The sequence below is a fragment of the Bubalus bubalis genome, chromosome 5 (genome assembly GCF_019923935.1).
Source record: "Bubalus bubalis isolate 160015118507 breed Murrah chromosome 5, NDDB_SH_1, whole genome shotgun sequence".
Taxonomy (NCBI): Eukaryota; Metazoa; Chordata; class Mammalia; order Artiodactyla; family Bovidae; genus Bubalus; species Bubalus bubalis.
The window spans coordinates 80,474,898-80,500,119 of record NC_059161.1 but is presented as its reverse complement, the minus strand read 5'-3'; the positions used below and the strand labels follow the sequence as shown (position 1 = coordinate 80,500,119).

At 50.1% G+C, this 25,222-nt stretch overlaps 1 protein-coding gene across 15 annotated transcripts in view; it reads left to right on the top strand.

Annotated features, from left to right (window-relative positions):
• The window catches only part of PPFIA4 (PTPRF interacting protein alpha 4), a 55,070-nt gene that overhangs the window by 22,385 nt on the left and 7,463 nt on the right, over positions 1-25,222 (top strand). For 10 of the 15 annotated variants that reach the window (XM_025277803.3, XM_025277817.3, XM_025277811.3 and 7 more), the window contains 21 exons: positions 170-361; positions 656-802; positions 1,058-1,192; positions 3,030-3,113; positions 4,012-4,143; positions 4,461-4,523; positions 5,418-5,509; positions 7,103-7,211; positions 8,740-8,948; positions 10,370-10,610; positions 11,060-11,095; positions 11,314-11,447; positions 11,750-11,916; positions 13,700-13,796; positions 14,278-14,359; positions 14,902-15,102; positions 15,768-15,830; positions 16,416-16,442; positions 18,204-18,379; positions 22,904-23,001; positions 23,656-23,831. In XM_025277803.3, the coding sequence (XP_025133588.3) occupies positions 170-361; positions 656-802; positions 1,058-1,192; positions 3,030-3,113; positions 4,012-4,143; positions 4,461-4,523; positions 5,418-5,509; positions 7,103-7,211; positions 8,740-8,948; positions 10,370-10,610; positions 11,060-11,095; positions 11,314-11,447; positions 11,750-11,916; positions 13,700-13,796; positions 14,278-14,359; positions 14,902-15,102; positions 15,768-15,830; positions 16,416-16,442; positions 18,204-18,379; positions 22,904-23,001; positions 23,656-23,831 (2,661 nt within the window). The remainder of the gene's footprint in view (positions 1-169; positions 362-655; positions 803-1,057; positions 1,193-3,029; positions 3,114-4,011; positions 4,144-4,460; positions 4,524-5,417; positions 5,510-7,102; positions 7,212-8,739; positions 8,949-10,369; positions 10,611-11,059; positions 11,096-11,313; positions 11,448-11,749; positions 11,917-13,699; positions 13,797-14,277; positions 14,360-14,901; positions 15,103-15,767; positions 15,831-16,415; positions 16,443-18,203; positions 18,380-22,903; positions 23,002-23,655; positions 23,832-25,222) is intronic. The other 5 variants (XM_025277805.3, XM_044943333.2, XM_025277814.3 and 2 more) reach the window with 2 other exon arrangements.

Genomic DNA, 25,222 nt, shown 5'->3' with positions numbered 1-25,222 from the left:
GGCGTGAGGTCCTGGAGCTCAGAGGACGAAGGGTGTTCCTGGGACATGTGCTCTGGAGCTGGGGCAGAGCTGTGGCCTGCTTTGGATGTGCTGTCCTTCTGCCCCCCTCCCCAGGGCAGGGCAGGGAGGGGGTGCCTGATGACTGACTGAGAGCTCCCTGTCTCTGGAGGAGGACACAGGCCAGGTTGAGGAGCTGCAGGAGCTTCTGGAGAAGCAGAACTTTGAGTTGAGCCAGGCCCGGGAGCGACTGGTCACCCTGACAGCAACTGTGGCTGAACTGGAGGAGGACCTGGGCACAGCCCGCCGGGACCTCATCAAGTCGGAGGAACTGAGCAGCAAACACCAGCGGGACCTCCGGGAAGTGAGCAGGGGCCTGGGCCTGACGCTGTCTTTCTGGGTGCAGGCCTTTGGCACTTAGGAAGGCAGCTGTTGGATGTTGTGGGTATTGAGGGAGGGCCAAGCAAGGGCTGAGGAGTGTGAGACTGAACGCTCAGGGGGTCCAGTGTGGGAAGGAGTGGTGGGAGGGATGGGTCAGGGTCAGAAACTGGTAGGGGAGTCTGGAGGAGACACAGCCATTCTGGTGTGGAGGCACAGACAGAGTCGGGGCGGGAAGAAGCTGATGCCCTTCTCCGGCACCCTCTCCTCTCCTGCTCAGGCTCTAGCCCAGAAAGAGGACATGGAGGAGCGGATCACCACCCTGGAGAAGCGCTACCTGGCTGCTCAGCGTGAGGCTACATCAATACATGACCTCAATGACAAACTGGAGAACGAGCTAGCCAATAGGGAATCCTTGCATCGCCAGGTAACTCCTGCATTTGGGGTTTGGGGGCATTGTACTCGACCCTGGAGGTCCTGATGATCATGCTTGACCCTCCCCTTGGTGGCCCAAGAGCCTCTGAAGTACAGCAGGCCACCTTGGGAGAGGGAAGTCAGGTGTCTTTGGGTATCCTGGAATGAAGATGATCCCTGGCCTGTCACCTGCTCTCTCCTGAAGCTAGGGGTAGGGGATGCTTCAGTGCTCCTTCTTGACTCTCCTTCCCACCCCTCACTCTGCTAGTGTGAGGAGAAAGCCCGATATCTGCAGGAGCTACTGGAGGTAGCCGAGCAGAAACTTCAGCAGACAATGCGCAAGGCCGAGACGCTGCCAGAGGTGGAGGCTGAGCTGGCCCAAAGAGTTGCGGCCCTCACCAAGGCAAGTGGACCGCGGGCCTGGGAATCTGCCTCTGACCGCTTCTGCTTGAGCTCTCCTGGAGCCAGGAAGTGGGTGGAGAGAGTGGGACGTGTGATGGGCTGGGGCCAGGAAGCTGCTGCTCATTGCATGGCTCCAGGAAGCACACTTTCTTGTCTCTGTCAGATGGGAGAGTAACCCCTGCCCTTATCACTCCACAGGGATGTGAGCCCCATGAGGGTGAATGTAAGAGTACTTTAAGAAGTAGAAGAAACTGTGTCAGTGCAAAGTATTTTTATTATTATTTATACCATTGTGATTAATAGTAATACTTCCTTTTGGGGTAATCTGAAGTGGAAAAAAATAGGACTTTGATTTCTGAAAAAGTGAAATTTGAGAGGAGATATGATCAGAGTTTATACATCTCTGAAGGGGCTGGGAGTTTAGGCTAAGCATTTCATTTTTTGTCAGATTGAAGCATTCTAGATCTTGGGACCACCTCTGGCTGTTTGAAGGCTGCAACTTTTGGACAAATGAAAGGGAATATAATTTTACCCAAAGGATAGTTAACTTTATGGAGGTGTATGGCTAAAAACATCCTAGGTCTGGAAGAGCTGTGTAAATGCATGGACATGTGGTGGCTTAATCAGGAGAATTTAGGAGTGTTTACAGTGGGAAAGACTTTTCAGGGGTGCCCCATGTGGGATCACCATAGCTACCCCCTCAAGCAGTGAAGAGAAGGAAACTAATATTTAGTAAGCATCAGACCCTAGACCTCTGGAGGTGAGAGGCTGGCCATTGTGCCAGTGTGGCAGCTTGGGAGCTCTGCAGATGGAGCCTCCAGCCTGGCTGTGCCTCGTACATGCAGGACCAGATTTACTTCTGCCACTGACTGGCTCTGTGACCTGGGAAAAGTCACTCCCTCCATAACTGGGTGTCTCTGTCATTATCTCTGTGATGAAGTCATCATCTCTATAATGATGGGGTTGAACTTGGTGATCTCTAAGCCTTTCAGGAAATATCCCCTAGGAATGAAGAACAGAGTTTAAAGTCCAGCAGAAGATACTGTGTGTGCGATGCTGAGCAGTCAGGTTTCATCACTCCCAAAACTGACCAGAAGGGCTGGACTGAAGTGATTAATGTGTTCGGGAAGTCATTGTAGAAAGACTTTTAGAAGGGATTTCCTGACTATAAGATGTGTAATAATATTGAATACCTTGTCAAAAGAGACAGTGAGGTCCCCATCTTTGACAATGCATGAACAGAAGGGGAGACCACTCTACAAGGGCTGGTTTAACAGCAAAAGTAATCACCGTGGCTAGCTTTTGTTGAGTGCTCATTGAGTCCTAAGTGTTTACCATGGATTATGACCTTTGGTCCTTGCAAAAGGCATAGATACTATTATCACAGTGGAGGAGACAAAAGCTCATAGAGGCTCAGTAGCTTGCCCAACGTCACACAGCTGGGATGGGAGGGAGCCAGGATTTGAACTCTGGCTGGAGTCTGTGCTCCTATCTAGAGGCACAGAGATTTATGGTAGCTCATACTTTCAAGTGGCATTCTTTCTGGAAGCATGAGAATTTACAGTCTCTTGAGCTGCCAGCTCTGAGATAGTGTAAGGTTAGCCCTGAGCAGGAAGGAGGAGGTGTGGGTGGGGGAATCTGGCAGGGGTTGGGGTACATGGGAAGAATGGCAGTGGTGGGGACAAAGTGCTCCGCTATGGTAAGTGGAGAGCTTGGCTTCATTTTTCCCTGAGGCCCTAATTCCCAAAGACTCCTGTGGCACCTGGGAGCATGGGATGCAAGGTCTGAGCAGGAGGAAGGATGATCTACAAGCTACACCGACCCATTCCTACCTCCAGGCTGAAGAGCGACATGGCAACACTGAGGAGCACCTCCGACAGCTGGAGGGACAGCTGGAGGAGAAGAACCAAGAGCTGGCGCGGGTGAGAACACCAGACAGGACTCTTTGGTGCCCCTGTCTGCCCCAGGGTGGTACCACAGGATGGTCTGTGAACAGGGAAAGGAGGAGACTAGGAGCTGGACAAGGACCTAACTAGGACAGAGACAGACACATGAAGAAGCTGGGGGCATGGGCAGGAGCACTGGAGAGAGGGGCCCCAGAGGATGGAAGTGGCCAGGTGGGCACAGAACCACAGTAGGAACAGGTGCTTCCCTGCGGTTGTGGAGGGAGGGCCCAGGAGACCAGTGAGTCTGGGGTTGTGAAGGGAGGGCCGTGGGACTGTGGAGGGAGGGCCGCGGGGGCCTCCTGTGAGGCCGGGGCTGTGGCGGGAGGGCCGCGGGGGCCTCCTGTGAGGCCGGGGCTGTGGAAGGAGGGCCGTGGGGGCCTGTGAGGTTGAGGTTGTGGAGGGAGGCCCGTGGGGGCCTCCTGTGAGGCTGGGGCTGTGGAAGGAGGGCCGCGGGGGCCTGTGAGGTTGGGGTTGTGGCAGGAGGGCTGCGGGCCTCCTCTGAGGCTGGGGCTGTGGAGGAAGGGCCGCGGGGGCCTGTGAGGCTGGGGCTGTGGAGGGAGGGCCGCGGGGGCCTCCTGTGAGGCCGGGGCTGTGGTGGGAGGGCCGCGGGGGCCTCCTGTGAGGCCGGGGCTGTGGAGGGAGGGCCGTGAGGGCCTGTGAGGTTGAGATTGTGGAGGAAGGGCCGTGGGGGCCTTCTGTGAGGCTGGGGTTGTGGAGGGAGAGCCGCCGGGTCCTGTGAGGCTGGGGCTGTGGAGGGAGGGCTGCGGGGTCCTGTGAGGCTGGGGCTGTGGAGGGAGGGCCGTGGGGGCCTGTGAGACTGGGGTTGTGGAGGAAGGGCCGTGGGGGGCTCCTGTGAGGCAGGCTGCATTTGCAGGTGCGCCAGCGGGAGAGGATGAATGAAGCCCACAACAAGCGCCTGTCAGACACTGTGGACCGGCTGCTTATCGAGGCGAAGGAGCGCCTGCAGCTCCACCTCAGGGAGCGCATGGTGGCCCTGGAGGAGAAGGTGCTGCAGATGGCTGTTGGTGGTCAGGTTACTGGGAGGAACAGAGCTGGTGGAAATGGGTAGGGGGGCAAAGGCGTGGGAGGAGCCCCGCGAGCAGGTGGGATGGGGCTGCAGCAGTGGGCTGTGGACCAGAGAGAAGGGAAAGAGCAGCTAGGGGATGGGGGGTGGTGGTTTGGGGGTCAGGTGGGCAAGGAGCGGCTGAACTGGAGAGCAGGCCGAGCGCAGATGGTCCTGGGAGGGGACGGCATGGCCAGAGCTGGAGTTGGAGTCAGGGCAGAGAGAGGCAGGCTTCTTGGCTCACAGCTGATCTCCCCCAGAACACGTTGATCCAAGAGCTGGAGACCTCCCAGCGGCAGATTGAAGAGCAGCACCATCACAAGGTACCCGGTTGCTGGCCAGCCCTGCCAGCCTGGGAGGGCTGATCTTGCTGTGTGGAAAGAACACACCTGTGTTTCATGTAACTGCTCTCAAACCCAGCACTGTGCTAGCCAGTTCATTAGTCCATGTTCACATGTTAGCCCACTAATCGTCACTAAAGCCTGTCACAGTGGATGTATCACCACCCACCTGTAAAGAAGAAACTGAACCATAAGCTTAGGGCAGAGAGTGGGTAGCAGAGAGACAGGGCCCAGTGAAGGACTTGACAAAATGACTTGGTGGGGCTTCCCAGGTGGCGCTAGTGGTAAAGAACCCACCTGCCAATGCAGGAGACATAAGAGACGGGTTCAGTCACTGGGTGAAGATCCCCTGGAGGAGGGCATCCCACTCCAGGATTCTTATCTGGAGAACCCTATGGACAGAGGAGCCTGCTAGGCTACAGTCCATATGGTTGCAAAGAGTTGGACATGACTGAAGCAACTGGGCATGCGAGCACACAAACCTGGTGAAGCTCTTGCTTTCTGGCAATCTGGGGAGGATTGCCACTGTGTGTGCCCCAGCAATGTCTGTGAGGCCTGGGAGTTCACTGTGGGGCCCTCTGCTACCTGGCCTTATGTGCCATGTCTTTGTCAGCAGGGAGGGCTCAGCAGACCTGTTCTGCTTGAGTCCTTCCAGACAGAGTCCTCTTCTGGCCCTGCCCTGCCAACCCTTCTACTCACTTTCCAGCTGGACCTCTTCTCTTCTGGTGTCATCTGTGGTCTTGGCTTTGAGCCCCTGGGTTTGGACTTTGCGGTGCATTCTTCTGCTTCTCCCCAACTCTGCTGTTCTCTGTGTCCTTTTATCCCCTTTCTTTCCTTCCCTTGCCCCTATCCCTACTGTGTGTCTGCCTGGCACAGGGCCGCCTGTCTGAAGAGATTGAGAAACTGCGCCAAGAGGTGGACCAACTGAAGGGTCGAGGAGGACCATTTGTGGATGGCATCCACTCCAGGTATGCTCAGGAGGCCAGGCACGCTGGGACAGGGTCCTGGATGGCCCTGGATAGACCCTGGGGGAAGAGACTTCATCCAAACAAAAGACTGCTCAGGACCTCAGGGTCCTCCTCCTATTCAGGGTGGAACACTGAGGTTTAGAAAACTTGGTAAAGTCATCCAGCTTACTCGTGCAGTTTAAAAGGGAGCACCTGTCCTCTGAGGGATGCTGAGAGCCAATAAACCACAGCATGATCCTTCCCCACTGTCGTGGAATACAGGGCATGATTCCTGCTTCCTTGACAGAGGGCATGCTGTTGAGAGGGGTCTACTGAATTACATGCCCACCTATGTCCCACAGGGCCTGCTCATGGGGAGTATCTGGTTCACTCTAGTTCTTTTGAGATAACTTACTTAGGGCTCTGAACATAATGCTGGAATTAGGCCCATGTTTTAGGGAACTTCTGGAGTTTTCTTCATATTTTCTGAAGCATTTGGTATTAAACTCAGACATCAAGCCTGCACTCAATTCTCTGCCCAGAGAGGCAGGGTGATGATTGAGAAGACTAAAGCGGATGATGCTACTCAAGGTTCATGGCTTCTGGATATATTCTGTACAAACCAAAATGTCTTAGATCAGAACTCATTAGGTTCCCTATGGTCATGCTCTTGTTGTATCAGGGAAATAGGGATCATTTTTTTTGAAGAGAGGTAAAAGTAAATGTGTGTATGTATATGTGCAGAGAGGTAGCATAGGACATAAATTAGGAAAAGAGATGTTGAAGAGAAGTCTATAGGTTTCTAGGGTGGTAGACACTTGGGTATCAATTTCAAGTTTATTAGGAATTATTGTATAGGAGTATGGAGGGAAGCATCTTCCCAGGTGGCACAGTGGGTAAAGAATCAGCCTGCCAATGTAGGAGATGCAAGTTCAATTCCTGGGTCTAGAAGATCCCCTGGAGAAAGAAATGGCAACCCAATCCAGTGTTCTTGCCTGGAAAATTCTCTGGACAGTGGAGCCTGGTAGGCTACAGTCCATGAAGTCACAAAGAGTTGGACACAACTGAGCTACAGAGCACATATGGAGAGAAGCAGAGAATAGAGACAGGAAATTGTAGTTGGAATTCCTCCTACTCCTCCGTTCCTGTAGGATGCTAAGAAGAGACCAACCCCCTACTCCAATCAAAAAGACATAGCCCGGAGCACACCAAGCTGTGTGGCATTGCTTTCCTTAGTGACGGAGGATTCTTGGCTTTGACTATAGAAGTACTGACCCCATCATAGAGCTGGAACTGAGCTGCAGAGAAAAGTGGCAGTGGGGATAAGCAGGACTCCCCTCTCCCTCCAGATACCTTGTGTACTGTTTGAAGGTTCTTCTTGTATTAAATGAAAAGCTACCTGCCTAGAACTTACTCACCTGGATCATTCTCATTCCTGAAGCACCAGAGAATAAACCTAATCTCTTGCTTACATGGAAACCTTTAAATCATTTACAAAAGTCATGTCCTTCTCTTCTCCAAGCTGAAGAGCCCTTAACTCTTTGGGGCCAGTGGGTGTGAGCTGGGGCTGTCAGGCCTCAGGGCTCACCTTTTCTCCTCCATCCACCACTCCAGGGCGTACACGGGCAGTGCAACGGATGTGCGGTTCTCCCTGAGCACAACTGCCCACACATCTCAAGGTCTGCGTCGTTGTTACTCAGCACGGCGGGAACCGCCTGCCAAGGTAAGGGGGTGGAGGGGTGAGTGTGGATGGGTCTCCCCAGGGGAATTTGGGGTCAGTTCAGCCACGTGTCTGGCTCTGGTTTCACAGACAGCTGGTGTGCAGGGCACATCCTCCCCCACCCTCCCCCATGTCAGTGACAGCTGCAGCCTCGGGGTTAAGGCCGTCATCAGCTACAACAGCTGTGTTTCGCCTTGACCTCCTGATGGGCGAGAGGTAGGGGCTGGTGGGTGGCCAGCCAGTCCCCGAGGCCCCGCTGAAGCCTGTGCACGTGTGCCTGGGTGTTTTAGTGGTGGGGGTGGGGGAAGTAGGGCCAAGATGAAATTGGCAAGCTCTCTGAAACAAAAGCTGTGGTTTATGGGGGAGGTGAGGGCGGAATAACAGGTTAACTGACCCTTGGGATGGCTCCTGCAGTTTCCTGAGAAGCATGTAGTTTCTGTGGGGTCTGCCTAGGAAGCTGAGAGGAAACAGGAAAGATTAGGGGCAGAAAAGGACTGACTTCAGTCTTTTGGGGAAGTCTGATTCCTTCCTAGCCTCATAATTGTTAACCATGCTCTGTCTTGAATGCAGGTTCCCTACATGCTCTAGGGCACTAGAAGATAGAGGTAGAGAAGGAGGGAACTCCTATCTGATGGGGAAGAATTCATCTCCCCCCTTAGGGGAACCCCTAAGGCGGGGAGTTGACATCTAAAATCATCTCTTTCTCTCTCTCCCCTCTCTCCTTGTCCTCCTTCTGTTTATAACAACACAGCAGCTGCCCAGGAGCTCAGTCTAAAGGCTGCAGGAGTGAGAAAACAGCCCTGGGGGGTTTGGGACACAGAAGATAGGGTTAGAGATGGGCTCTTCCCTTTTCTTCCCCTGATCTCACTCTCCCAGCCCAGTTCTGTGCTCTTTGCACTTCTAGGCCTTTGTCTACCAAAGAGGTTTGTAGGACGATTTCTGAGAAGCTGCCTCCTCTGAGGGTTGACCAGAGGGTTCTGTAATGTGCTGAAAGTCTGTGAGACACAAGACAGTTAGGCCTGCTTGGTTTTGTCTTGTTCCCTTTATCTTTTGTGTGCACAGAAATGGATAGACTTTACATAATACTTACTTGGTGCCAGACACTGTGCTAAGTGCCTTATATGCATTTCCTAATTTAATCCTCAGAGCTAACTATGAAGTAGATACTGTTACTGTTCCCACTTTACAGATGAAGAAACTGAGGCACAGAGAGGTTAAACAGCTCTTTCATAGCTGGGACTTGGTGGAGCCAGCATTCAAAGCAAGGCAGTTTCTGGAATCTGTTCCTAACTATTCTGCTGTCTGCCTCCTTGAGTTTGGGTATTGTTTCTTAGACTTTAACATACAAGTAAGTTATCCAGGAATTTTGTTAAAAGGCAGATTCTGAATTAGTAGGTCTGGGATGGTACCTGAGATTTAGCATTTCTAACAGCCTCCCGGGAAATGTCAGTGCTGCTGCTGTAGGTGGGGAGGGTCCTGCTCCTCAGCCATCGCGTGAGTCTTACCCACCTCTCTATCCTTCTCTGCTAAGGACTGGGAGCCATCTCCACGGCCTGCGGTGCTGGTCCCGACAACCACCCCTGCCTTTGACAGTGACCATGAGATCTCTGATGTGGATGAGGATGAACCAGGGGGTCTGGTGGGCTCCATGGACATTGTCTCCCCCAGCAGCCACTCAGACGCCCAGACCCTGGCCATGATGCTGCAGGAGCAGCTGGATGCTATCAACGAGGAGATCAGGTTAGGGCAGGGGGGGAGGGCCTGGGAGGTTCCTTGAAGGACAGAGGCTCTTTGTGTTTGAGCACTGCAGGAGAGATTCTGTATGTGTTTGCTTGTCTCTTACAGCTGCACCTTGAGTGCCATCATCTAGGGACCCTGTGTGGGGATCAGGCAAGGTTCTGGCACAACGCTGATGGAGAGGGGCAGGACCTCAGATTGACTTCTCAGGCTTCATTTTTCCTCCCAGGTCTTCGGAGGCTGTGTTCCTGACCTCCTACAGCTAAACACAATCACTTTTGTGTAGTTCCCACATACTGAGGCCAACTCAGGGTGAGAGCTTTTGTCAGTCTTATCACAGTCACTAGAGGAGACAGCATTATTTCCATTTTACAGACAAGGAAACAAATCAGGTAGATTAAATGATTTGCCCAAAGCAGTGCAGGAAGTGGCAGAGCCAGGATTCAAAATTTTCTAAACTCCGTGCACTGTGTCATGCCTTCCATCCCTAATGAAGCGTCAGACAGAAACCACTGGCAGGGAATGTTATCAAGATCTGCACTTTACTCCATTTTTATAGAGAGTTTATTAATGTTTGTGACAAATGGCAAAGGAAAGTCCAAAGCAGAGAACATCAGTGCTTTACAGGGCTGTAGGGGTCATCTGGTTCAGTGGTTCCAATACTTTTGGATTTCACAGACAAGCTAAAAAGAAAATACTACACACACACACACACACACAGAAGGGTATTAACATAGTACTGCCAACTTTCATTCTGCAAAATGAAACAGTAAACATAATTACCATTCTATCAAAGAAAGGATATTTTAATATCCCTAAAGTTGGAAAGATATGCTCTGAGAATAAAGATAGGTCCTGCTTCTAAAGGATAGTTGACATCGTTATATTTGTGTGTGTGTGTGTATGAGTGTGCGTACACACATTTCTCTCTGAGTACCTCCCCCATACACATAACATTATCACTATTATTCTAATTTTTCTGTGGAACAGGGAACATTCCATCAGGGATCAGCATCAATTAAAGGTTCTGTGTTTGAGAACTACTAACTTAGACCATTCCTGACATTGGGTATATTGGAAACTGAGGCCCTATAGATAGTGGTAGGTCAAGCATTCTAACTTCTGGGAAGGTTTATATTCCACTGACTGACTTGCCTCCTTTCCTAGCAACTGCTTTTGTTAAACTAGGGAGTTTTGTTACATTAGGCCAGTTAACCAGACAGAAAATTGCTAAGCTGTAGTGGGATAGAACCAGCTATGCCCATAAGGCCTTGTATGTCCCTGCAATGCCCCCGAACACTGGATACACCTGAGCATCGCCTTGCACCCCGGGTCACTGGGTGGTGACTCAGGCAGTGTGCACACGTGCCTCCTGCTAGTCCTCTCTGGGCTAACAGTGAAGCCCGATTTTGCCTACCTCCCAGGATGATCCAGGAAGAGAAGGAGTCCACAGAGCTCCGTGCTGAGGAGCTGGAAACTCGAGTGACTAGTGGCAGCATGGAGGCCCTAGACCTGACCCAGCTGCACAAACGCGGTTCCATCCCCACCTCTCTGACCGCCCTGTCCCTGGCCAGCGCGTCCCCTCCACTTAGCGGCCGTGCCACACCTAAGCTCACCTCCCGCAGTGCTGCCCAGGACCTGGATCGGATGGGGGTCATGACCTTGGTGAGAGACTTGGGGCAGTTGATGAACAACCTTGTCATCACTAGGCTCTGCTTCAGGGTTGACCGAGGGGAGTTGACTGCAGGGCTCACTCTCAGTTGGGTCACAGCATTTTCTTCTTATGATGTGTATAGACCTTGGCATGCCAGGTTACCAGCACATCATTCTGGGTTTGGAAAGAGCTACATGGTTACTTTCTTGCCCTCTCCCCTTGGATAATGCTTAAGAAACTCACCCAGCCCCCACACGTCTTTCTCTCTTTCAGAGAAAGCCCTGATTTATTTTTTTTCAAGCCAGTTTTTTGTTGGTTTGTTTTGCTGTGATATTCTCTTCAGGCCTGTATAAGGTGCTGAGTCCCATGTTCTCATCCTAAGACCACTGGGTTCCCCTTAGGGTAGACGTTTAAGCATCCAAAAGGTGAGTCCAAGCTCACCCGTCACTCTCTCTTCCAGCCCAGTGACTTAAGAAAGCATAGGAGGAAGCTGCTGGTGAGTGCTGCCTGATGACCCAGGTACTAACAGGTTAATTTTCGCCCGCCTTTCCCTTTCAACTTCTCCCCCTTGGGCCCTTGAGTCTGAGTCTGAACTCTGAGAGGCCCCGGCAGGGCCTCTGCTCTGCCGCTGTCTACGCCCCTCCGCCTATCTGGGCTGGGTCAGCAAGCCCCCGCTCTCTCCCTCTACCCCTGACGGCTCCACTGTCTGTTCAGTCACCAGTGTCTTGGGAAGAGAACCGAGAGGATAAAGCCACCATAAAATGTGAGACTTCCCCTCCTTCCTCACCCAGGACACTGCAGCTAGAGAAGCTTGGCCTCCCTGCCCTGAGCCAGGAAGAAGGCAAGAGGTAAATGGAGCAGACCCCATCTCAAGCCTCTCCATCCCCAAGTTTACCTCGTCCCTCTCTCTGCCTCTGAACAGGCTGAATCTTACCTGTCCCAGGTGTCTGAACATCTCACTTCTCTTTGAAACACCATGAGAGAAGGACATTTCCATGTCTCTTTTGGTCCCGTGCTCTGATCATACCCCCTTACCCTTTCAATCCTGACACTTACTGTAAGTTCTTCCTGAAGTCTAGCTCCCATCTCTCATGCTGTAATTTAAGTATATTTCTTTTCATCCCACCCCGTCCTGGCTGTCATCCTGTAGTGCTTTGGAGGATCCAGGCAGCAACCCCAGCAGCAGCAACAGCAGCCAGGACTCCTTGCACAAGGGTGCCAAGCGCAAGGGCATCAAATCATCCATCGGCCGCCTGTTTGGGAAGAAGGAGAAAGGCAGGCTGATCCAGCCGAGCCGGGATGGACCCACAGGCCATGGTCTCTGTCTAACCCTAGTAAATGGGTGTGAGTAGGGGAGAAGCAGGAGGGTGTCCTTGGATCCAGCCTTGTCTGCCAGGGACCAGGGGGCAGAAGCCACAGACACCGAGATTCCGCTCCAGAGAAGCAGTTTTCTGTCAGAGCTGTTTCACAGCTGGAAGGGCTGCTTCATGAGATGGTAGTTCCTGCCATGAGAAGTGTCAGGCATCAGATGAATGGCTGTTTATTTGGTATGCTGTAGAAGGGCTTCCTGTATCAAGTGTGAGGTTGGACCTCTGAGGTTTCTTCCCGTTTGGAGGTTTTCTAGTGTACTGTGCTCAGGACCTTCAGGAGAAATTTCTTGGATGTTTTTTTCTCCTAGGAGAGTCACTTGTTAATTCCTAGTATACCTTGCCTCCAAGACTCAAAATATCCTAATGCCTAATCATAACTTGGTAGACACTGTAGTCAAGTAAGTACTTGAGCAAGGGTAGCATTATTAACAGTTCTATGATAATATAAAGTTCCAGTGTGTGCTTGGCATGTGGTAGGCACACCGTAAATGTTAACTGTCTTCCTGTCCCTTCCCCTGTTCCTTCTTTCCTTTCTTCCTTTCCCTCCCTTCCTCCTTTCATTGCCCTCATCTATCCAGTTATTTGCTCAACAGACATTCATTAACTACTGTAGTAAAACAAGGCTTCGTAGTAGGTATCAGAGCAGTAGTCATTCCTTCAAGGAGTTCAGTTTCTAATGAAAAAGAAAAAGAGATGATTCCAAAACAATATTAAGATAGCAATATGCTCTGGGTGCTTCTGGAACTCAGAGGTTAGTTATGGAGCAGTGGGAGTGATGGGAGTGACTTTCTCTGCTGGGCAACACCAGGGCAGAAGCTTGAAGGCTAAGTGGGAATTAGCCAAGAAGAAGCATTTGTGTGTTAAAGGGGGATGGGTTGGGTATGAGAGTTTGGTGCATAGGGAAGGGTGTGGGAGAAATGGAAGAGGTGGGTTTAGATCCTAGGCTGGGGCGAGCTCACAGAGGCCTTGCAAAATACATTGTGGAGCCAGCCACAGACGGGAGGGGCCAGGGCTGAGGAGGTCTGGAGTGCAAGAGGCATCTTGTGTTGGAGCCTTATGATTTCCTATGTTCCCCATACCATGTTGGCACCTAAACCTAAAACAGCATTGCAGATTGATTTCTGGATTACCCTCTGCCCCCTGTACACTTGTGAGGAGTGACTGGGATTTAAATGAATTCTACAATGCTGCCCCTGCCATGAACTCTGGCATCAGTTCAGGAGATCCTTAAGACAACAGAGCCATGCATGTTCCATTTTGTGATTTGTGCAAGTGAGTGGCCCTGAAAAAGGGGCCCAGACACACATCTCTGAGCATGCCTGTTTCCCCACCCCAGCCCAGGCCACGCTAATCCTGGCTGAGCCCAAAGCCCACTCTGGCTTTCCAAGTTTCCTTTGCAGCTTGGTCTGGAGGAGGGACAAGTTCTGCTAGGATTCTGCTGCTGTTAGGGTGGAACAACTTCTAGCCATCTGGCTGGAAAACACTTACAGAGCTGGGGCCCCCAGGGGAAGGCTCTTTGGGCTTGGGGGTGACCCACTTGATGCCACTGTGGGACCGCCGGGTTGTAGGGATGTTGTGTGGAGGCTCCAGGAAGAATGGGTGGTCCCCTCAGGCCTGCAGGCTCTCCTGTGCTGAGGCGCGTCCTGCTGGTCTGCTCTCCAGTCCTGACCCAGGCCTTGGGAGGATACACCCAAGACGGTGTAGCTGATACACCATCTCTTCCATTCTAGTTGTACTACTAACAGACTCTGAGCTCGGTCTGCAGGAGCCCATGGTGCCTGGCAAGCTGGGAACCCAGGCAGAAAAGGACCGGAGGCTGAAGAAGAAGTAAGAACCACAGGCTAGGCTCTGCCAAGGTGGGGTCCAGCCCTTCACTCACTGTCGTCCCCCAGGACTGCCATGGGGCTGAGCTCAGGCAGTCAGAGCCCAGCAAGGCCCTTTCTGAACTGAGTTGGCCTGGTCTAACTGGGGGCTGGGAGACTGTTCTTAGGATGTCCTGAGCAAGGAGACAAGGGCGCTTTGAGAGAAGGAGACAAGTGTGGTATGACCCAGCACCTGGGATCTCTGACAGAGCAGACGAAAATTTCTGTGCAAACAAACTGAAAGCCCTCACCTCTGGGAATGGAGAGGTGTTGCTCTCCATGGCTTCGTGTTACACTGTTTCAGGCATAGAGCAAAGGTGGCAGTCCTGTGATGAGGAGCTGGGGTAGTGGGAGTCCACATCTTGGCAGAGCCCATGGTCCCTGAGAGTAAGCATGGTTGACAAAGAAAAAAGGACTAGTGAATCTGTTGTTGTTCTTCCTGAAAGACACCAGCTGCTTGAAGATGCCCGGAGAAAAGGAATGCCCTTTGCCCAGTGGGACGGCCCTACTGTGGTCTCCTGGCTAGAGGTAAACCTGCGAAAAGGGAGTCCAAGTCTACTCGGGTCTGGTGGGAAGGATGCGTGAGAAAGAACAAGGACTCCTTAGGCTCAGGGGTGGTATTTCTAAAATTTTCCCAGCATGTTTCTCCCCTGCGAAGTGCACAGTGCCATGTCTAGCCAACACCCCCTTTCCCCGAACATATACACCTGTTACTCTGGAGGACATAATGGATGTTATATTCTGATGTCTCTCAGGTGGCTAAGTCTGGGAATTAATCATCACTGAGCCATAAGACTTTCACAGGTGGTTTCACTTTTCCTAGAGCTATCCCCAGGAGCTGATCACCCATGCTGTGTTGGTAAAATCCCTTCACCTTCCCAGGCCTCAGAGTTTCCTGTTAAATGAGAAAAAGCATTTGGTGATGATCATTTCCACATGTCTAAATTCCTCTGCTCTGCATTTGCTATTCTGGGACCATGGATGAGGCCTGACCATTGCCTCTCAGTATTGAGTGAAGCCCAGATCTTGGGGAAGGGGCTGAATTTACCCTCTGTGCCTCGTATCTGCAGCTCTGGGTGGGGATGCCTGCTTGGTATGTGGCAGCCTGCCGGGCCAACGTCAAGAGTGGCGCCATCATGTCAGCCCTATCGGACACAGAGATCCAGCGAGAAATTGGCATCAGCAATGCCCTGCACCGGCTCAAGCTCCGGCTGGCCATCCAGGAGATGGTGTCGCTGACCAGCCCCTCTGCCCCGCCCACCTCCAGGACTGTGAGTGGCCTCTCCCTCACCTAGAATATTTTCAGAAGCCCCAGAATAGTGTCTGCAAAGTTTCCCCTGGGTCATTGGGAAGAGGGTAGCATTGAGTCCTGCCCCTTCCTGTCCCCACAGAGGGTCCCGCCTGGCCTCCAGGAGGTGGTAGCACTGATTCAGCAGGGTCTCAGCAGGTGTAATTCCCTGCCTCCCACATGCCGCCCATGAGCTCCATCTCCCCAGTTCTTCCTCTGCCAGGAATTCTAGATCTTTGGGCAGAGTTTGCAAACAGGGCCTTTGTGGGAAGCAGAGGAAATAGGGCATTTGTAAATTCTGGCCCTCCAACCTCTCCAGAAGAATGTAAACCTGTCCATAGAGGCCCAGAGGAAATATTTCACTGTAGTCCATCTCTGTGATTGGGTTAGTCCTTATACCAGATTCACACCATTTATTCATATTCATTCAGAAAACATTTGCTGAGTACTTCTGTGTGCCAGACACCATGCTAAGCAGTGCAGACACGGTGATAAAAGAGTTGCTCAGAGCTAGACTGCAGAATTCTGGGCTGGGCCTGTGATAGGACTTGGGGAAGGCAGCTCTGTCCTTGTCCTGGAGGCTCTCAGCCTGATAGGGAGGCTAGGCACCCCCACACAGGACCAGCTAGGTTTCTTCTCTGCCTGCAGTCTTCTGGGAATGTCTGGGTCACCCACGAAGAGATGGAAACTCTGGCAACATCCACTAAAACAGTGAGTCAGGCCCTGGGTCCTGGGTCTGGGGTTAGGACTGATGACTTGCATGAGGATGAGGGGAAGGTTATAGGAAGGCAAAGGGGGTTGCAGCTGATACAGTATAAGCTTGGGATCCCTGCTGTTTGATGGAGCTCTGCTCTCAGAGTGGTGGGTTGGTGGGAGAGAAGTGAGAATGGAAACAGTTCATGGGGGTGGGTGTGCATCCCAGGGGGCTCACAGGCTCACCCTAGGCTCCTAATGTACTGCAGAGAAGAGGAGGGCTTGGGAACATCTTGCCCAGCTACAGACATGAAGCCAGTCTTTGCCCTTGCACTGGATCCTTGGGGAAGGAACAGGGAGGGTGATGAGGACCTGGGAGCTTGGCTGGCTCTGATTCTGCCACACACACATTTGATCCCCGTTCACTGCAAACACAGGCATGTGCACCAGCCTTCTGTGCTGAAACCATCCCAGCAAGCTTCCCCTAGTCACCCATCCCGCTGCTGGGGTGTCTACTCTTTCCTCCTGATGGGGCCTTGGGTGGAGGCTGCCAGGTTTCTTGATTTTGCCTCTTTCCCCCTGACATGCTGCACTTGTTCCCAGGACAGTGAGGAGGGCAGCTGGGCTCAGGTAAGATCCTGTCCCCTTGTTCAGAACCAACTCGCAGCAGTTTGGGGTGGTGTTCTCCCAGCAGGTTTGCTCCTGGAGGACTCTGAGCCCTGGTCTTTTAGGTCCCTCTTCACACGAAGAGCCCTGGGCACAGGTTTTCTCCTCTGCTGAAGCCCTGCCTCCTTCCTTCCTCAGTCCCCTTTCATTACCTCTGGTTTTTACCATGGCAGGTGAGGACCCTTGGATGGCTGTGCCCCCAGCATGCCTGCCTCTTCCCCTCAGTTTGACACTCTTCCCAGGAGTATTGAGATCATTTGTATGAATCCTCTTCCTCTTCCTGACCCTCTCGGGGGTACCCCTGGTGAGCTTAGCAAAGGGCTTTCATTCATTCACTTAGCAAGGATTTATTGAGCAGCTACTAGGTATTAGGCCTTGATCTACAGAAGTAAGCAATCTTATCCCTCCTGGGGTTTATATTCTAGTGGAGAGATAGACAGTAAACAAATAAATGGACAGTATGGCAGATAGATATGAGTGCCATGAATTAAAATGAAGCACAGAGCAGCACTGTTTATACTTACTGGGCAACAGCAGCAATAGTAGACTGGACTGATCAGGTACAGTATATTGTCATAGTAAAATACTATTCAGCAGAGGAAATAAATGACTCACACATATAATGTAACATGAAAGCTATAAGTCCCAAAAGATTTTCTATTAAAACTCTCAACCAAGCAAATGTAATTATATTATTTAAAGAAGTACGCATCAGTGACCATAAGAACCAATAAAACATTTTCTCAAGAAGGGGAATGATAGAAAACTCAGGAGAGGTTTTTCCTCTCGAGGGAGCAGGGCACAAGCTGGGGAAGACACAGGGATGGAGGCCACAGTGGATGACATCCAGAGATGTTAACTTCATCTTTATGCTTCACAATGAACATACGCTGCATATATTTTATATGTATGAACTATTTTTTAAAAGATAATGAAGCTAAAATTTTCAGTTCTAAAAAAATCAGATTAGGTAAAGAAAGAGAGTGATGGAGGGTTGCCATTAAAATTCTTTTTAAGGATAGATGGTCAGAGATGTCCCTGCCCACAAGATAGGAGGCAGTGATTAACTGCAGCAGGCCTCTCAGAACCAGACTGGGTAGGGGGTGGTGCACATGCTGTGTTGGGGGTAGGGAGACAGCATACAAAGGACCTAGAGGATTTCTGGAGAGACCACCAAGCCTTAGAGAAGAGCACTGGCTATTCAGGCACAGGTCACGTTACTTGATTTTTTTTTTTACATCTTTAGTCAAACACAATCCCTTATGGACCATATGAAGACAGTTTCCCAAGAAAGACTGGCTTTCTTAGCCACTCTGCAGGTCCTCTATAAAGCAGCCTGACCCTTGGACTCAGCAGGCTTGTGGCTGACTGGAAATCAGGAAGGCAAGTCTGCCTTACAGCACCACAAATGCCTTTCAAGTTGATGGGAAGGAGTTCCTATTATCTGCTGCCTAGATAGATGCTTCTTTTCATTACTGTAGATAATTGATAAGTGAGTAGAAATACATCATTCCAGGATTTAAAACATTCCATTAAAAATCCCCACCTCCCACTTAACAAACCACTATGTTATACTCAGACATTGCTCCCCAGCCTCTCAGTGAAAGTAAGCTGCGATTTTATTGAATTGCCATGGACGCTGGAGTAAGATTTCTCTCAACAATACGCTAGCTGCAACCTGCTGACACTGCCTTTGCCCCCATCCTCCTCCATCTTGTTCCTCAGACCCTGGTCTATGGGGATATGAACCACGAGTGGATTGGGAACCAGTGGCTCCCCAGCCTGGGGCTCCCCCAGTACCGCAGCTACTTCATGGAGTGCCTCGTGGACGCTCGCATGCTGGATCACCTCACCAAGAAGGACTTGCGGGTCCACCTGAAGATGGTGGACAGCTCCCACCGGTGAGCCAGGCTGGAGCCCACGGCCGCCTCCCAGCACAGGTCTCCCCCAGTTCTGGGGGTCTGTCTCCAGGAATAGAGGTGCTTTTTCTTTACCAGTTTGGGATAGTGACGGATCTCCATTTAGGGAAAGTCAAATCTTTGTCTCCACTGCAATTTGAGGGTTTAGTCCTGAAAGGTTGTTGCTGAATGAAAAGACGCCGGGATTCTTGGCCTCCAGAGAAGAATTCAATCCAGGGCCAGAGATGAGGCTTGATCGCTCAGAGCTTTTGTGTAATGAAGTTTTATTAAAGTATAACGGAGATAGAGAAAGCTTCTGACATAGGCATCAGAAGGGGGCAGAAAGAGTACCCCCCTGTTAGTCTTCAGCTGGATGTTATATAGTCACTAGCAGTCTGTTAATGAAAGAAAGGAATGTCTTAAAACTCAGAATGGCACCAGGCCCCTCATCCATAAGATGCATTTTGGGATAATCTTGGCACCAGATGATTCATCCCGGGCCATAAAACGATTGACTTGAATCTTGTAGAAGGGCAGATTGCCATACAAATAGTTTCGTTTACATAGATTAGGGGAACAATGTCTGAGTATAACATACTGGTTTGTCAAGTCTGTTCTGAGCCATTAGGTGGAACCAACTTGAAGACAGAATCTGGGGTAAATGCATAGTACATTAACATAGTTTAAGACAAACATTTCCTTAAGAAAAATGCATTGGTTAACTCAAGGTTTGAGAATAGTTAACTTCAGGTGAAACCAGGTGTCATGATGGCAACAGTATTTTAAGAGAAACCTCCTTTTAAATTTGTATGGAGAAGGTGACGGCACCCCACTCCAGTACTTTTGCCTGGAAAATCCCATGGATGGAGGAGCCTGGTGGGCTGCAGTCCATGGGGTCTTGAAGAGTCGGACATGACTGAGCGACTTCACTTTCACTTCCCACTTTCATGTACTGGAGAAGGAAATGGCAACCCACTCCAGTGTTCTTGCCTGGAGAAGCCCAGGGACGGGGAAGCCTGGTGGGCTGCCGTCTATGGGGTCACACAGAGTCGGACACGACTGAAGCAACTTATCAGCAGCAGAGAAGGAAAAAAATCACTAGTTTGTTTCCTCCTGCCGCTTAAGAGAGAGAAAAATGTCTGACACTGGCAACCTATTTCCTCCATTTGGAGACCCCTGGCCTTCCTGCCTGTTACCCTCTCAATCCTCTCACCTCCAACTCTTAAGACACAGTCATTTCTTTTTAGCTTCACTTGGAAAAATGTCCTCATAGATATGAATTTTATTTCTTGTCACGGGGCTTGCTGAATTCCCTACATGTATCCGGAGAAGACTCATACTGAACCCAGCATCTATTTTAGGTGCCTGATTCCTTACAAGATCAGAGGAAAGTTCTATCTGGATTCTTGTTCTGCTAACATCCTAGATCTGAGCCTCTCAGCTTTAAACATACATCCTTTTTGTACAGAAAGTCATCCAGTGTTCTTCTCTTTATTGACAGATCTTCTGTGCAAAAGTGTCTGCAGTGGAGGTCACCAACTGGTAGCCTGAGGGCAGAATTTGGCTCACTAATGTATTTTGTTTGGCCTACATTGTATTTTTAAAATTATGACTTTAGTTGCCAACATTTAAACACTAGGAAATATTACACAGAATTCTGGATGTCTGGCTTCTCTTGAAAAACAGGATCATGGAAACAACCAGCTGGAGCTAGGGAGGCAGCCCTCCTAAAACATAGGTATTCCCCAGGTCCTCCTACCCCCTCCAGCCTGCTTCACTCATTTGAAATATATGCTTGACCCCAGCTGGCATTTGGGTGGGAGAGTAAAGTGGGTGGTAATAGTTCCAGGAGTTTATAGGTTTTAGGAAGTCCTTTTTAACATTCAGCTTCACATCATACCAACTATCTGAGCCAGCTCTTTTGCCTTGAGTGGTTAATGTGTCAAAGGTTACAACTGAGAGTGTGGCTTTTCAAGGTTCTATTTGGAATCTGCAGGTGTCCCTTGGTCTCTCCAACTCAAAGAACAAATTATATTTGGAAGAGATTAGTTAGCCTCTATATTTTTATGGGTGAGGAAACTGAGGGATAGGAAGGAGCAGCAGCCCAAGGTCACTCAGGGATAATATCAGAATGCAAGTTTCCTGACGCAAACCCGGTTCTCTTACCACCATGCCGGAGAACCTCCTGTGCCGGAACCCTTAGCTGTGTCTGCCCTCCCCCCTCACCGCTAGGGCTGAAAGGCACTCTTTTGTCTCTGTCAGTCTGGGAGGCTGCCAGACCTAGCTGCACCTGTCCTCGCTGAGTGATTGATGGGGCTGGGGAGAGAAGGGCCACTGCCCACCAAGCTGAGATGTGCCTCGGCTGCTTCAGGATCTGGTAGCCCAGCCCTGCCCAGCGATATGGAAGTCTTCCTCTGACCCTTTGCCCAGGTCCCAGAAGAGAGACTCAGCCTATACACATCTGCAGCCCCAAATCGTCAGTACTTCAGAGTTAATGAAGCATTTCTACATTCCTTATTACCTCAGTTATGTCTATAACTGCTTTCATTCCACTCAGTATTTCATAAGCATATTCTCATCTTTAAAAAATGTTTTTTAGGTTATAATTTTTTAACGATGAGGAGGGGATATTTAAAAACATCTTTCACAGATGGAGAAAACAAGTCCAATAGAGACTGAGTGTCACCAAGTCTCAAGTCAAGTGGCTGCAGAATGGGGCCAACATTCTTTCTTGACACCTCACTGAGAGCTCTTTTCCTTAGACCATAGTATTCTATTGAGCAGGTTTCCATGAGCATCTCCGGTTTTGATATGAGAACACACACACACAATAATCAGCAATGTCCTCCTAAGAGTGGCACCATTACCGAGTGCCTCTTGTATTTCAGGGGCTGGACTAAACCCTGTCATACAGGATCACCTTTAATGCTCACGGTGATTCTGCAGGAGAGGCACTACCCCCGTTTCACATATGCCGAGTGCCACTCAGCTGGAGAGTGGCACAGCTGGCATTCAGACCCAGACTGATCTGACGTTAAGGGCTTTATATTTCTGCTATGCCATACAACAGCTTTTTGAAAGTCATAGGAACTGAACTGAAATTACAGTAGGATTGCAGTTAGAGGTATTTCCAGTTAGGAGGTCTGTGTGCATCTGCCCTCCTTCCAGGGACCAAAAGGCTTAAAGGTCTTGAGCCAGAAAACAGTTCCTAGAAATGGTGTCTCTGAGCTATAAGGGATTCTTTTCTAGGCAGATGGGCTACCTGGGTAGAACTGAGGTAAGAAAAGTAGGGAGCAATCCAGCATAATTTAATCTCACAAAGCAATGACCTCAATGATAGGCAAAAGCAGCTGGAGTTGGGAGAGACCTTCTATTCTATTCCTCCACTTTATAGATGATAAAATCCAGAGAGGCTGAATGGCACAGTAGTGTTCAAGTTCAAAGAACACTACAAGGAAAGCTGCTCAAGGTGGAATGAGCTGCATTGAGAGGTAGTGAGTTCCCTGTCACCAGAAGTGTTCAGGCACAGGTGTTCATAATACTCAGAAGGTTGTTAAAGAGGTGACTCTTGCATTAGGTCAGAACTTGGACTGATAGCCTGTGGGGTCCCTTCTACAGTCCTTGGGTTTTGGCCTGGCTTAGTCATTTTTTACTGAGTACATACTATGTACCTGGTACAGTTTAAAGTACTTTAATAGTTTATGTGAGTTATTTCATGTAATCCATTTAGGATTTATGATGTTTACATTTATGGACTGTGTCAAGCACCATTCTAGGGATTTAAGATACATCAGTGAACAAAACAAAGCTTCCAGTTACATTGTAACTGGGAGACATAGCAAGGAATTATAAATATGCAGAATGTTAATAGATAAAAGGTGGTAGGAAAAAAATTAGACCAGATTAAGGTGGATTGGGAGTATGGGCTGGGGGTGATGCTGGTGATGTTGCAGTTTTAAATCAGGTGGACAAGGTAACTACTCAACTTGAGCAAAGTTTGAGCAAAAACTTAAAGGAGACAGGAGGGTGAGCCATGTAGCAGTCTAAGGGGGAGGGATGTCACAGTCGGAAGGAGCAGCCACTGCAAAGGCCCCAAGGCACAGAGGCCAAGCATGCTTGCAGTGTCTGAGGAACAGCGGGGCTGTCAGTATAGGGGCAGGTCATACCATAGGCCATTTTAGGGACTCAATGCAATGGGCACACAAAAGAGTATCTGTAGGGGTCTTTGTCATTTCAGACCCTGGAGAGGGAAGGACATGTTGCTATCATTCAAAGAAGTTTCCTTCATCAGTCAAGCCCACACCCTGGCTTAGAGGGAAGATGGGTAGGATAGGCAGCGAGAGGGAAGTAACCCTTGAATGGATCATGTCTAAGCCCTGGGGAACGTGAAGAAGGAGCAGGCCGGGATGCTCTTTGTGCTGGAGGATGTAGGTCTTGATGTGCTGTGACTGGTGCTGGATATGGGGCAGATGAGGTTGAAATGCAACCCCACTGAGGCTCTGGCTCAGGGGGGCTGTGTGCCTGCAGAACCAGTCTTCAGTATGGCATCATGTGCCTGAAGAGGCTGAATTATGACCGGAAGGAGCTGGAGAAGCGGCGGGAGGAGAGCCAGCATGAGATCAAGGGTAAGCCTATCAGGCTCAATGGAGCCTCCTCTGAGGGTTGTGTAAGCAGCCTGGGGGTACGAGGGCCTGCCGCATGAACCTGCCTCCGACTGAGGGAAGACAGGACAGGCGTCCCGTGCCACAGCAGAGATCCAAATCTGAGAGGGAAGGCAGAGCCTGCAGGGAGACACAGGCTCCACCCAGAGGATGCTGCCACCTGTTGGAGAAGAAGCAGCCCCCACCCCACACACAAGACAGGGCCACCAACCAGACAAATGCAAGGGTGTGAGACAGTGCTCAGAGAACTTGGTGCTGTGGATGGGGTTTGACCAGAAAGAAAGGCAAGTCTTAGGAGAGACCTTGAACATAGAAAGACTAAGAAAAGGGCCATTCCTGCCTAGGGACAGGGGATGCCTGATACAGGGGCTCTGGGGAGAAAGCCTATTGGCCTGAACCTGCAGGCTGGCAAGAATGAAGTAGTATGGGCTGGTTCTCCAAGAGCTCAGGTCCCAGGGAGGACAGAAAGAAGATGTGGAAAGTTAAGGGGGGTGGGAGTGGGTAGGAGCCAAGACAAACAGGGTAGACTGGAGCTCTGGGTCCAGGGACCTCCATTTCTGTCCCTGGAGAGGCCTTGGCCACACCTCTCTCTGCTGTTTTTCTGCCCCCACCCTCCAGATGTGCTGGTCTGGACCAATGACCAGGTAGTTCATTGGGTCCAGTCTATTGGGCTCCGAGACTACGCAGGAAACCTCTATGAGAGTGGTGTGCATGGCGCTTTGCTGGCCCTGGATGAGAACTTTGACCACAACACACTGGCCCTGGTTCTCCAGATACCCACACAAAATACCCAGGTGGGCATACTTGTCATCAGTCTCAATCTCGGTCTCCCTTTCCTCTTGCTTTCTCTCCCTCTGATATGCATAGGTTTATGGATTGGCGGGAGGCCTGTCCTAGAGGGGATCACAAATGTCCTCAAACCTCCAAGTGGTCCTTGTGCATAACCAAGTTCCCTAGGAAACAAGTGTTCCTCACAAACAGAACACGCTCAGCACAGGCCTGGTGCCCCTGCAGTGGGCACCTCCATCTCCTCCCAGCCACATCACTGCAGTTGAGACTTTTCCTCAACTTGCTTTTCTGACCTGAGTATTCATTGAGAAAAATGAATAGACCTAGCCCTAGGGCCCAAAAGGACCAGAGAACCTGTATCTCCTTTGTTTTCCATCCTAGGGATCTGCTCCTGGGTCCCTAGGTTTAAGAAAGCTAAATATACCAAATAACACAGCCCAGAGATGCTCCATGCCAAGGCTTTGTCTCCCTGTCAACAGCTCAAAAGATTAGACATCTCCTTCCATTACATTTCATATTTATTATGGAGCTATCATCTAAGAATATAACTAAATTCTCTTGAACTTATTTATGTTTGACCTTATTAACTTCCTGTGGATAATGGACTCTAGAATTACTACCTGTTGTGTAAAATACTTCCTGATTTTATTTCTCCTAAATGTAATTCACATTGGGCTCCCCCTGGGGAGGACAACTGCCTCATCCTAATTGTCTGTGATTTGGTACAGATGTTTGTTTTTGACTAGTTCTACTTTCTGTCATTTCATAAACCCTGATTGTGCTACCTCTGGGTCTGAGGCTTTGTCTTTCCAGACAGAGTGGTCTTAATTCTTTTAGCCTTTCTCATATAGAGTTGTTTCCATGCCCTGATCATTTTAGCTACCCTTGTCTGGACTGTTTGCAGCTGTCATATATCTTCTGAAATTCAACCACCAGAGCTGCACAAGCTATTCTGGGAACAGACAAGTTTTTGCTTGTGCAAGGTAGTATTGAATTGTCTCGTAATTTTGGTGGTGTATTGGCTTTTAGGGCTGATGGCAGCACACAAGCCCAGGGTGTCCTGTAGTCTCTTTACAGTGACCCATCCCCACCAGTCAGAATGGATCGCAGAGTCCCCTTATTCTCTAGGAAGAGCTGAGATTTCCCCACAAAATGCAGTATCTCTATGATTGTCCACCTCCAGCCTCATTGGTCGCCTTCTTGCCCACTTACACAGCTTCATAATCATTTTTCACTACCCAGGGGAAGTGTCATCTGGATACTTGAAAAGTAACTGTGCGTCTCTTTTTTGATCATTTATAAAAATATTACCCATTACCAACAAAGACCGTCCTCACAGAATTCCATGGTTAGTATTTTCTACTCAGAAATGGGCTTGTTTTGTCTTGTTTCCTGT